The sequence below is a fragment of the Phalacrocorax aristotelis genome, chromosome 10, assembly GCF_949628215.1.
Source record: "Phalacrocorax aristotelis chromosome 10, bGulAri2.1, whole genome shotgun sequence".
Taxonomy (NCBI): domain Eukaryota; kingdom Metazoa; phylum Chordata; class Aves; order Suliformes; family Phalacrocoracidae; genus Phalacrocorax; species Phalacrocorax aristotelis.
The window spans coordinates 4,341,945-4,352,763 of NC_134285.1; the positions used below are offsets into that span (position 1 = coordinate 4,341,945).

Below are 10,819 nucleotides of genomic sequence, written 5' to 3' on the forward strand. Positions count from 1 at the left end.
TGGCCAGTTCCCCTCACCTACCACCTGGCTCCATGATCCTTGTCCCTGCTAACCAAAGGCATCTGCTCTCCTGGCCTGCATCACCACACACAAGGACCTTCCAGCTACCCAGACAAAAAAGAGGCATCCCCAGACTGCCCGTCCCCTGCACTCCCCCTCACCCACACAGCAATGGGGAGGCAGCACCCAGACTGTCCCCCACATCGTGGGACATTGTATGGGCACAGGCTGGCATCTCCCATGAAGAGTCTGGCCGCAAACAAGGCCAAAGCATAAATGTACGGAGGGGGTGTGAGCAGGACAGCGCAGGCAGGAGGAGAGCTCAGGAGGGAAGGCATCACAATCTATTCTCCTCCAGGTGGCCACGGTAAGGGAGAAGCTGGAGATAACGGGGAGGCTGTCCTGGGAAGAGCCAATCGTGGGGAGGAACTGTGGGGTACGTGGCTCCATGGGGGCAATAAAAGAAGCAGTCTGAGTGCAATGGGGCATGAGAGAGAGTTGGGGTGAGTAGTCTTCTTCATCTTTGGAGCGCTGGTTGTATCCTATGATAAGCATGGGGCTGTGCTGAGTCTCCTGCTTGGCTGGTGTGGGTTGTGGTGTACCTCTGCTGACAAGGGGAGTGGAGGAAGCTTCCCCAGAAAGAAGAGGCTTTTTAGGGTGTTATTGTGGTCTCCTCTTGGAGGGGAAGGAGGGCTGAAATATTTTTTTAAGGTTTGAGCATAGGGCTTAAGGCTATGGGCCATAACTGGCTTGAGCCAAGAGGTGGCTCATCCTGGCCCCTTTGTGAGTTGGGGGAGGTCTGCAACTTGGTGGTTGGCTGCTGGTGTCCAGCCTTGGTTGCTGGGGCAGGAAACAAGGAGAGAGAGAGAGGACTAAAGAACCCCACCAAAACCTTTAAACTTAGAAAGATGGAATAAGGAGAGCTCTTGGAGGCTGTTCTGAGCCACAGGTTTTGGCTGTAAGCCTGGAGGGAAGGTAAAGATGCACCACCTGTGTGTGATCAACACTTGAGTGTCTTTATGCACAACTTGGGTTTAGGGGACCATTGTCTGACTGCTCTGAAAACACTCTGCTTCTGTTGGGTGGGAGCCCTGCCTTTTCTGACAACTGTCTGAAGGCCTGCTCTTGGTCTTATTTGTGTGTGTATGTGTGCCTGTGGCTTTTACTAGGAGAGGCTTGAAATTATTTTTACCTGTCCCTATTTAATGTTTTTCACCTGGAAATCCTTATGGGTAGCTGGCTTTCCAGGAGAACTATGCTTAGTTGCGCTTTGTGCTGCAAGTGGCCTTGTGTCTTTCCTACTGGAGGTCCCTGGTGTAGAAAGCCAAGCTGGGCTGTGTGGTGGCGTAAGAGTAGGCTTGGATGTGGCTACTTTTCCCTAAACCAGACCTTAAGCTGATGTTTTTGGAGGCAGGAGGCTGTGCCAGGCTTGGGCTGTGTGTCTAAGTAAACCTAAAAGCCCTGGGATCAGAACTAGAGGAAGGTGGTATTACTGTAACTATGAGAGTGGCGTGTCCAGCTTCCTCGTGAGATTGCAGCAGCAGCTGTAATTTTTGTAGCCTGGTATTAAGTGGTAGTTTGTACTTGCATTTATTTTGGTGGCTCAGCTTCAGTGTGTGAGGATCCTATTGAGCTCTGCTCAGGGCAGGGGAGCTCCACCATCTCCCCTGCTGAGCTGGAGAGGTGGTGGGGGAGAAAGTACAGCAGAGGTGGGTGGGGGGATCCTAGACCCCTCTGTGGACAGAGGTGGATGTTGCTGTGCAGTTGTGACCTGACCCTGCTCTGTCCTGAACCCCAAAAGCACGTGAAGACTTTCAGCTGGCACCTCTCTCAAACCTGCCAAGATGCCAGTTGTGAACAACCATAGTGAGCGGATGAGGAAGTTCAAGAACAAGGGCAAGGACGCAGCTGTAAGTACCCTCCACCATCTGCCTGTGCCACACCATCTGCCTGTGCCACCCCCTTCAGACAGCGGCAGAGCCTGCTGGGGGTTGGTCTGTTGGCAGGAGCTGATGCGATGGCTTCTGAAGGGCAACTGCCCCTAAATCTACCTGTATAGGGTACCAAAGTGGGGGGCTGGGGTGGGTGGGATGGCTCTGCCAGCAGGGATGCTCAGTTAGCTTTTGAGATGTGGTGTGGAGCTGGCTGGGCTGTGAGGAGTGTGGTGGCACAGGCAAGGGGGATGTGGCTTTTGGGTGGGTGACTGAGCCCCAGTGGTGAAGGTTCTGGGGGAGGGAGATTGTCCAGCCCCTCCTGCTGAGCTCTCTGCAGCAGTTCTCCCTGTGGAGAGGGGGCTGGTATGGGATGTCAGATCATGGGATCTGTCAGCTTGCTTTAAGCCAGTAAAGGAGATGAGGGTTTGCCTTTCAGGTTCAGCAAATCAGCTCTTAAAAACAGTGCTGGCTGCTGGTTCATCCAGCAGCCCATGTCCTGGGGAGGCATTAAGGGGGAGGCCAATCTCCTACAAAACCATCCAAGCCATAGCAAGGAGCTGTCTGAGAACAGATGCTGGTGCTCTGTATTCCTTAGCTAGGAAACTTGGGGCAGAGGCTTACAGGGCTGAGAGGAGCTCCTTGGGGAACTGGGTGATGCAGACACCAGCAGGGTGGTGCCCTTCGCCCCTCCAGGCCCTGCGGAGGCAGAGAGCAGAGGTGAGCATCGAGCTGCGGAAGGCCAAGAAGGACGAGCAGATCCTGAAGCGCAGGAGTATTTTGTTCGGTCTGGTGGATGAGAATCTCCCTCTAGAAGAAAAAAGAGATGAGGTGAGTGCTGGGTGTTCTGCACCTGGGCAGAATCAGTTCTGCAGCACATGGCTCATGCAGTTGCTATCGTCTACTCGGACCACTACCAAGTCCAGTTCAGGTCACCTGGGTTAAAAAGCCAGTGCCATTCCTGATTGCCATGCCCCATGTTGGGGAGTGGTTTGGGCTGCCTAGCCTTTTTTCTATGTTATTTTGCCTGGAGATGTCCTGTGTGGCTTCCCTCGATGGCAGGTAGAACTGGCTGGTGCTCCAGCTTGCTGGGAGCTGGCAAAGCTCCTGTCTGGCTCCTTGCACAGCAAGGGGTAATTGCTGAGCTTGTAGGCCCATTATGGTGTGTCAGTGACTCTTTCCATGCTTGATTATAAGGATTAGATGCCTTGAAGGCTTTTGTGGATTCTCTTCCTCTGCCTCATCTCGAAACTGCATTGCATAAAGAATAGACACTGCTTAGATATGAATTGGTGACTGACTCTGGTCTAGACAGCTGATTGACTGCAGAGATTAAACAGGAGGGAGTTCTGGCTTGCCATCTGACTCTGAATCACTCCCTGTGACACAGATTATTCAGCTGTCCTTGGAGGAAATTGTTGAAGCTGTGAATGGGAGCAACACCATGCTGCAGCTGCAGGCTACGCAGGCCACCAGGTATGTTGCCTGGCTGCTCTGGGTTGGGAGGGAGGTGGCTGATCGAGCTGCAGTGGGTCCTGTCAGCAGGAGACATTTCTTCCTGTTGGAAGAGCTCTCTGAAGACATGACGAAGGGAGAAGGAGCCTGGTAACCAAACTGCCCCGAGGAACCCCAGCTGGTGCCTGCTTTGTGCCCTGTGTGCCTTGCTTGGCTCCATCAGTCCTGGGCAGTACCGGTGTGGCTGGACCCAACCAAGAGGTTGGTTGTGGCCTGCAGAGCTGCCCCTGTTGCTGTGCTGGAGCAGGGACCACACTGGATCCCACCAGCTGATGAAGCAACTGGGAAGAAACCAAGTTCCAAAGGCTTGGGCAGGACAAGGACTGGAGAGCCTGGCTCTGTAAGAGTTGCTGCTGAGCAGGGCTGTCACCAGTTGATTCGGGTAGAGGGATCACAGGGTGCCATCACCACCCAGCTGTGGCAGCAGGGAAGACTTCTGAGGCTCCAGGAGTGGCTGCATTGCTGCTGGTGCTTTCTTGGCTGGCTTAAGCTGCCACATCAGTGACCTGCCCATGTGCCAGGGGACCAGTGCTGCTCCCAATGGCCATGAGGATGTCTGCTCGTGGTGAACAGGTCAAAAGCTTTGCTTCCAAGGGGTTAACTGGAGGCTGCCCCTTCCTAAATCATGACTAGATCCTTAATCTGCTGTGCAGCACAGAGCTGGCTTCCTGCGGGCCCAAACCAAGCCTGCCTGTGCCTGGGGTCCCCTGACAGCACACTGAGCTGTGGTGGGGTACCAGTGGCAGCAATAACGCTGCTTGGAGTTGTGGGTTCACACCTCCATGCTTCCCTCTGCCAGCACTCAGACATGAGGCTGGGAAGCAGATCTGGCTGAAAGTGGGTTTTTTCTGGCTTTCTTTGACTCAGTCAATGCCATGATCCCATCTCTGGGGCAGCTCCACAGGTTTCTGTGCCTGTGTGAGGCAGGAAACAGCATTGGGAAGCTGGTGACTCTAGTTTTTTAGCTGGAAGAGCAGTCTGAAACTTCATCTTAAATGTGAGCTCTGGTCTGTGTGGGGCTGGCAAGAGGCACAGGCAGGCTTGCAGGCTGTAAGAGACAAATTGCAGGTATTTTTCACTGTCTCAAACTGCCTCAAGGTGGGGAGTGTGGAATCTTCTTGTCACAGCCCCAAAAGGAAGTGTGAAGTATTGCACTCTAACAGACACCCTGCTGTTGCTTCAGCAGCATCTTAGATGGGTCTTTTGCAGAAGCCTCTCTATGTCAGCTCCTCTGCTGGGGGATTTGCTGACATGGGATGCTGAACCAGTGCCTCTTACATGTGCTGCTTCCCTTGCAAGCCACAACTTTGTACGTGGCCACAGGGTTATGGTCTGTCATGGCACCACACAGGGCTTCTCACGGCAGGTGATGCTGTGTCCTCTCTTGCAGGAGAATGCTGTCCAGGCAGAAGGATCCCCCTATCAATCAGATCATCGAGCTGGGCATCATCCCCAAGCTTGTTGAATTCCTGACCCGTGCTGACAATGCTCCTCTGCAGTTTGAAGCAGCCTGGGCACTGACTAACATCGCCTCTGGCACCTCTGACCACACCAAGGCAGTGGTGGAGGGAGGTGCCATCCCAGCCTTCATCTCCCTCCTCTCCTCCCCACACATGCACATCAGCGAGCAGTCTGTGTGGGCACTGGGCAACATCGCAGGTAAGCGGAGGTCTCCGGGCCTGGGGGCCCACAGAGCATCACTGCCCAAGCCCAGTATTGATGTTCCTCAAGATAGCCTTGTCTCCCTGCAGTTTTGTCTCCAAGCTGCTGCCCCTATTGAAACACTTAAACCTTTAGTCCCTTCGTGTGGCCTGGCAGCCTTTGAGACCCTGTGAATCCTGCAAGAGGATTTTGGCCAGAGCCAAGTGCAAAACTCCATCCTGCTGGGATGGTTTAACCTGCTAGTGTTGTCAGTAGGGAGAACAGTGTGGGTCATGTCTGGTTAGCCTGCCACAAACTACCTGTGATGGCACTCCAGTCTACCTGGTAAATCCTCCCCTACCTGAAAATACTTAATGGTGTGTGGCTGGTGAGGGAGCCCAGTCATGCAGCCCTGGTGTGTGCCTGCAGGTCTGATTGCTATTTGATATTGACTGTCTTGTGACTTGGGCAGACACAACAAACAACCCTTTTTTTATCTGTACAGGTGATGGTCCTCTATACAGAGATGCTCTTATCAATCGCAATGCGATTCCTCCCTTGCTGGCTCTGGTGTCACCTGTAACTCCAGTAAATAACCTTCATTTTCTTGACTTAACAGCTGTTAATCACTTGGGTAATGGGTGAATGGTCTATCATCTGCCTCACAAACAACGAGCTTTTTCATAATTTAATGAGACCCTGTCCTAAACTGCTTTTAATGACCTTCCTTCTCTGCTATATACAAAGCTGGGGTTGCCAAGCAGTCTTCTAGCCTTCAGCTTTCCTGTCTAGTGCTTACCATCTCAAGCTGGGAATAAGATGAAAATGGGGCAAGAAACTTGCCTGTGCATGTGGAAGGGCTGAGCTTGCCCTTCAAGCTTCCTCCTGCTTTTTGGGTAGCTCTAAACTGCTGGATTTATGGCTTATCTCTACCTTCCTGCAGTGGTGCCTGCCCTGCTGCTTTCTCAGTCTCTGGAGGGGAAAGGTCTTCTCAGAGAAGCATAAGGTGAACTGAGAAGTTCTCAGGGGCTGTAACAGTGGTACTGATGCCTCCAGGTGTCCTACTCCAGGTGTGGTGGAAGCTGTGTGCTTTCTGTAGGCATAACTGTGGCCTTGCAGGCTGGTGTTAAGAAAACCCTCTCTAGGCTTTCCGTGAGTTTATATTGCTAGATTTAAAAAAAAAGAATCCACCAACTTTTCTGGCTGCTCTGTTCCTTGCCTAACTTGCCCTTGTCTCTTCTTAGGGAGCCCTGTGGGAGAAACATGACAAAACACTGGTTCATATATATAATACACACACATCTTGGTAGCTATGATGCTTTGAATGCATTTGAATTGCGTTGAAATGCAATGGTCTCCTGGGAGCATCCTTACTAGGATGAACTGTCTGGATGATTCAACTTAAATCCTCAAGGTCCCCGCTCTAGAACAGGAGAGCTGCTAATATTAAAAATCAAATTCCTGATCTTGTCCAAAGAATGCTCTGTAGCTTGTCCAATGACCCAGCAAATAAGCTGTTTGGCACCTTTTGTTAGCTTGTCATACCACCAGAGCTGAAGTTATTGGAAAGTGATATTGGAGAGGGTGAATCTACTGTCTTAATTGCTTACCTGTTTCATCTTCTGGCTTCACATAAGCCTCAGCCCTTAAGAAGGCTGCTTCTGGCTACTGGATAACATCTCTGAGCTGTAGGGACCAGAAGCAGGGTGCTACCTCTTCTTCATTTGTTAGTCCATTGAGGATCTTACACTTCCCTTGTGTTTCAGGTTGGGTTCCTGAGGAATATAACATGGACGCTATCAAACCTCTGTAGGAACAAGAACCCCTACCCTCCCCTGGATGCGGTGAAGAAGATCCTGCCAGTCCTCATCTGCCTCATAGAACATGAGGACAAGGACATAATTTCTGACTCCTGCTGGGCCATTTCCTATCTGACTGATGGCTCCAACGATCGCATCCAAATTGTGGTGGATACAGGGATTCTCCCAAGACTGGTGGAACTCATGGCCAGACCAGAGTTGATCATTATGGTAGGAAACAATCCGCAGTCTCCAGCATCCGGTCCCTTAATGTAGGAACAGCTGAGGAGACGGAAGGCATGTCTCCTTACTGTATGTGGCTGGTGTGGTCTGCTCTCTCCCCAGACTGCAGTACTGATGGCTTGTTTGTCAAGCCACTGCTCTGCTCCAGCTTGCTGGGTCTGGCAGACTCGATAGAAACTCTAAATCTGCTTAGAGCAAAATAGGAGGATGATAGGTCTGTAAATACTATGGTAATCACCCACCATGCTTTCCTTATTTGAAGGATCAAGCACTTAGTGAGGGATCTCGCTGGACTTTCTGGCATGTATCCTTGAGGTAAAGATTCTCCTCATCTCCTTTAATCTCTGTCTAGACTCCAGCTCTCCGTGCCATCGGGAACGTAGTCACAGGGACTGATGAGCAGACCCAGGCAGCTATCGATGCTGGCGTCTTGGCTGTCCTGCCCCGTCTCCTGCGACATGCAAAGCCAACTATACAGAAGGAGGCTGCGTGGGCGCTCAGTAACATTGCAGCAGGGCCTTGCTGGCAGATCCAACAACTAATCACCTGTGGGTTATTGCCACCTCTGGTGGAGCTGCTCGATAAGGTAAGGGATGGGTGCAGTGCTGCACATCCAGCTCTGCAGGAGCAATGCTGAGGTTCATAAGGGCTATGATGCCCCATTTGTGAAGCCCTTGGCATGTGCCCAAGAGCCACCTGAGCCATCTGCTCTAAAGCTGTTGGGATCCTTGGAACAGCCTGGGAGCCCAGACTTGTCAGCTCACCTGCATGAGAGCATGGCTTGGTGCCCACTCAAAGTGCTAGGGAAGGTGGGTTGGCCCAAACTGAATACGAGGGAAATGGCTGCCCTTACCTCACTCTGATCTTAGAGGGATGCTAATGCTTGCGAGCGCCTTCACTGTGCTGCCCTTCCAGGGGGACTTCAAAGCTCAGAAGGAAGCTGTGTGGGCAGTGGCCAACTTCACGACAGGAGGCACTGTGGAGCAAGTGGTGGAGCTTGTCCGGTCTGGGGTCCTCAAACCTCTGCTGAACCTGCTTTTAGCCAAAGACAGCAAAACTATCCTGGTCATCCTGGATACCATTTCAAATCTCTTCCTGGTAAGATCTTCTCTGTCTTGCTGCTCTCCTAGGGAAGGAAAGCAAGGTGTGAGCCATTGTGTGGCCAGAACAGCTCTTCCTACAGCAGCTACTGATCTTGCAGGACTAAGAGTTAGACCTTGTGTTTCTAACTTGTTCTTGAATGACTTTGGGTTGTCCAAAGGGCTTGACAAGATTAAGATCCCAAAGTGTTCTACTTCACCTTACTTTAGCCTCCTGGTAAGGAAAAGAGGTGTCCATCACTAAGCTGAACAGAGGTGAAGGTCTTGCAGAAATGCAATGGCAGAGAAATCAAGTGGTCCTGGGGACATTTCAGCTTGGCTGTCTACCGGCTGATGTCTACGTGCCTCTCACCTGAAAGGCTGTTTCTTGTAGTACCTTTGAACCAGTGAAATTCCTTTTGCGAACAAAATAGCGGGTGGCAGGTCACACCTGCTGCTTCTCCGCGTGTGGATGTAACCGAGGCTGGCTAGCTCGTCTGGTTAGCAGTCAGGGCACTGCGCAGAAATCCCAGCAGGGACTGGTGTTTCCTATGGATAGTAGTCATACCGCTGGGATCTCTGCTAAATGCAAATCAGGTAGGGACTGCAAGTGCAGGACTGTGGTCATTGACTTGTAGATCAGGGACTTACAGCGAAGACTATCTCAGGCCTGTTACTGATGCGAGGATAAACACTTGCCTGCTTGGTTATCTGGTGTCACAGGCAGCCGAGAAGCTGGGAGAGACAGAAAGGTTGTGTCTGCTGGTGGAAGAGCTTGATGGTCTGGAGAAAATTGAAGCCTTGCAAACCCATGACAACAACATGGTCTACCGAGCTGCATTGAATATCATAGAGAAATACTTTTCTGGTGAGGTATGTATGTTCTTGCTGGTTTTCTTCTGAAAATATGAAGCATTATGCACTGGAACAAAGTACAGACCTTAAGGATGTGAAATAGTGTTTGGTTTTTTTTTTGGAAGAGACTTCTATATGACTAAAGTGGTCCTTGCAGCTTCTTACCATTGCTTTTAAAGGTCTGGAAAAGCTCTGAGTTGTCAGCTGATGAGTTGCACAACAGATATGGATGCCTTGAGAGCATCTTGCTGCTGGAATTTAAACTGGCATCAGCTGGAGTTACTGCAGTTGCTGATACGAATGCCAAATGTGGAAAATTTTCTTCCTTTGGAGCTGAGCTAGCTTGTTACTATGAATGGAAGCCTCCTACTCAGCTGATAACTCTGCTCGGGTTGCATTTGGATTACTTGACCCTTCTCATGCTAATGAACTTTTGGAAGAGGATAGACACCAGCTAGCAGTTGCAAGAGTCCCGTGACTGCCACAGATGCCATGCTTGGTCCCTGGTCTTAGTCTCACAGGTGGGGAAGCATCAGGGAAGAGGCTTAGCAGTTTGGCAGATCTCAGAGCTGAGGCTTGGTCTAGATGTGAACTGCAGCAGCAGGGAGCAAATGGCTGTGTTAGTTCTCTGCCCAGAACAGGGTCTGCGGGATATCCCTGCAAGAGGGTGTGGAGGAAGCTCTACTACACACTGGCACCAGCCTCGGGCTGGATGCTGGGGGAGCATCTCTCCAAAGCAGTCCTGGCTTGCTGCTGTTCTAAGCAGGCTATTTAATTTGAGTGAGTTCTGCCACACCAGCCACTCTTTTCTTCTACCACTGGTGTCTGAGCCTGCATGCTTGGCTGCTTGTGTGAGATGCAGGGATGCTGCAGCTTCAGTGTGCTGTAAAGAACAGGAGGCCTTGGCCTGGTCTCCAAGGGTCCTGGTAGAGTCAAGCTGATCTTAACAGCTTGTTACAGCAGCAGAATTTCTTAAAACAAGAATAAAACAGTAAGCTGCTGTAAAAAGCTTCAGGCAAACTCTGGCGCAAAAAGCTTACACTTATTAAGATGCAGAACCTTTAACTGATGGCTAACAACTTCCTCCTAGGAAACTCCAGATCTGCAGCCTGGGACTGGCCAAGATGGACTGTATGATTTCTCAGTGGAGAAGCAAGACTTCAACTTCTGAAGATGAAGCACTACACACCTCTGAGCTGTTGGGTGGATGTATCTTAGAGCTCAGACATCCAAACCAAGAGAAAAGTCTTTTTTACTTCTGAAACTTGTCAATAAATTGCACTTCTGGCTTTGTACTTCTTGCCTTTGGGTTTTTCTTCATAAGCTGCTCTTTCAAGCGGTATGGAGTTTTCCATAGGGTCTTGAGGCCCTACAAAAATGTGTTGGAGCTCCTGGGCATGCTTTCTGGGTGGAAAGTGCGGTCAAACTTTCAGCATTAAGCTGCTGGAGAGCAGCGTCTTACCTCCAAATCCAGCTGGGTCTCAGGGCTTGTGCTGAAACTTCTAGGCTTGACTTGGAGAGGTTGAAGCAGCTCTGAAAAGTTATTCAAGAGGTGTTTCACCTGTCTGTGGGCAAAACCACTGCCCTGTGAGGGGAGATCCTTCTAGCAGAGGAGGAAGGTGGGTCACTCTCACCCCCTCTGTGTGCTGCTCCATGTGGAAGTACTGGGGTCTGGACAGAGCAGTGAATGCTGGTCCTTAGCCAGCAAGGCTGTGTCAGAGGCAGCTATTGCCGTGCAAGTTAATTCGCCTCCCAC

The 10,819-nt window shown here is 51.0% G+C and overlaps 1 protein-coding gene across 1 annotated transcript; it reads left to right on the forward strand.

Annotated features, from left to right (window-relative positions):
- The first annotated feature begins 1,747 nt into the window (after positions 1 to 1,747).
- Positions 1,748 to 10,234, forward strand: KPNA7 (karyopherin subunit alpha 7). Its single transcript, XM_075106219.1, has 10 exons — positions 1,748 to 1,910; positions 2,628 to 2,762; positions 3,322 to 3,407; positions 4,837 to 5,105; positions 5,593 to 5,675; positions 6,854 to 7,117; positions 7,482 to 7,715; positions 8,045 to 8,227; positions 8,932 to 9,081; positions 10,154 to 10,234. The coding sequence occupies exons 1-10, from the start codon at positions 1,845 to 1,847 to the stop codon at positions 10,232 to 10,234; spliced, it is 1,551 nt and encodes a 516-aa protein (XP_074962320.1). The 5' UTR covers positions 1,748 to 1,844.
- The last annotated feature ends 585 nt before the right edge of the window (positions 10,235 to 10,819 follow it).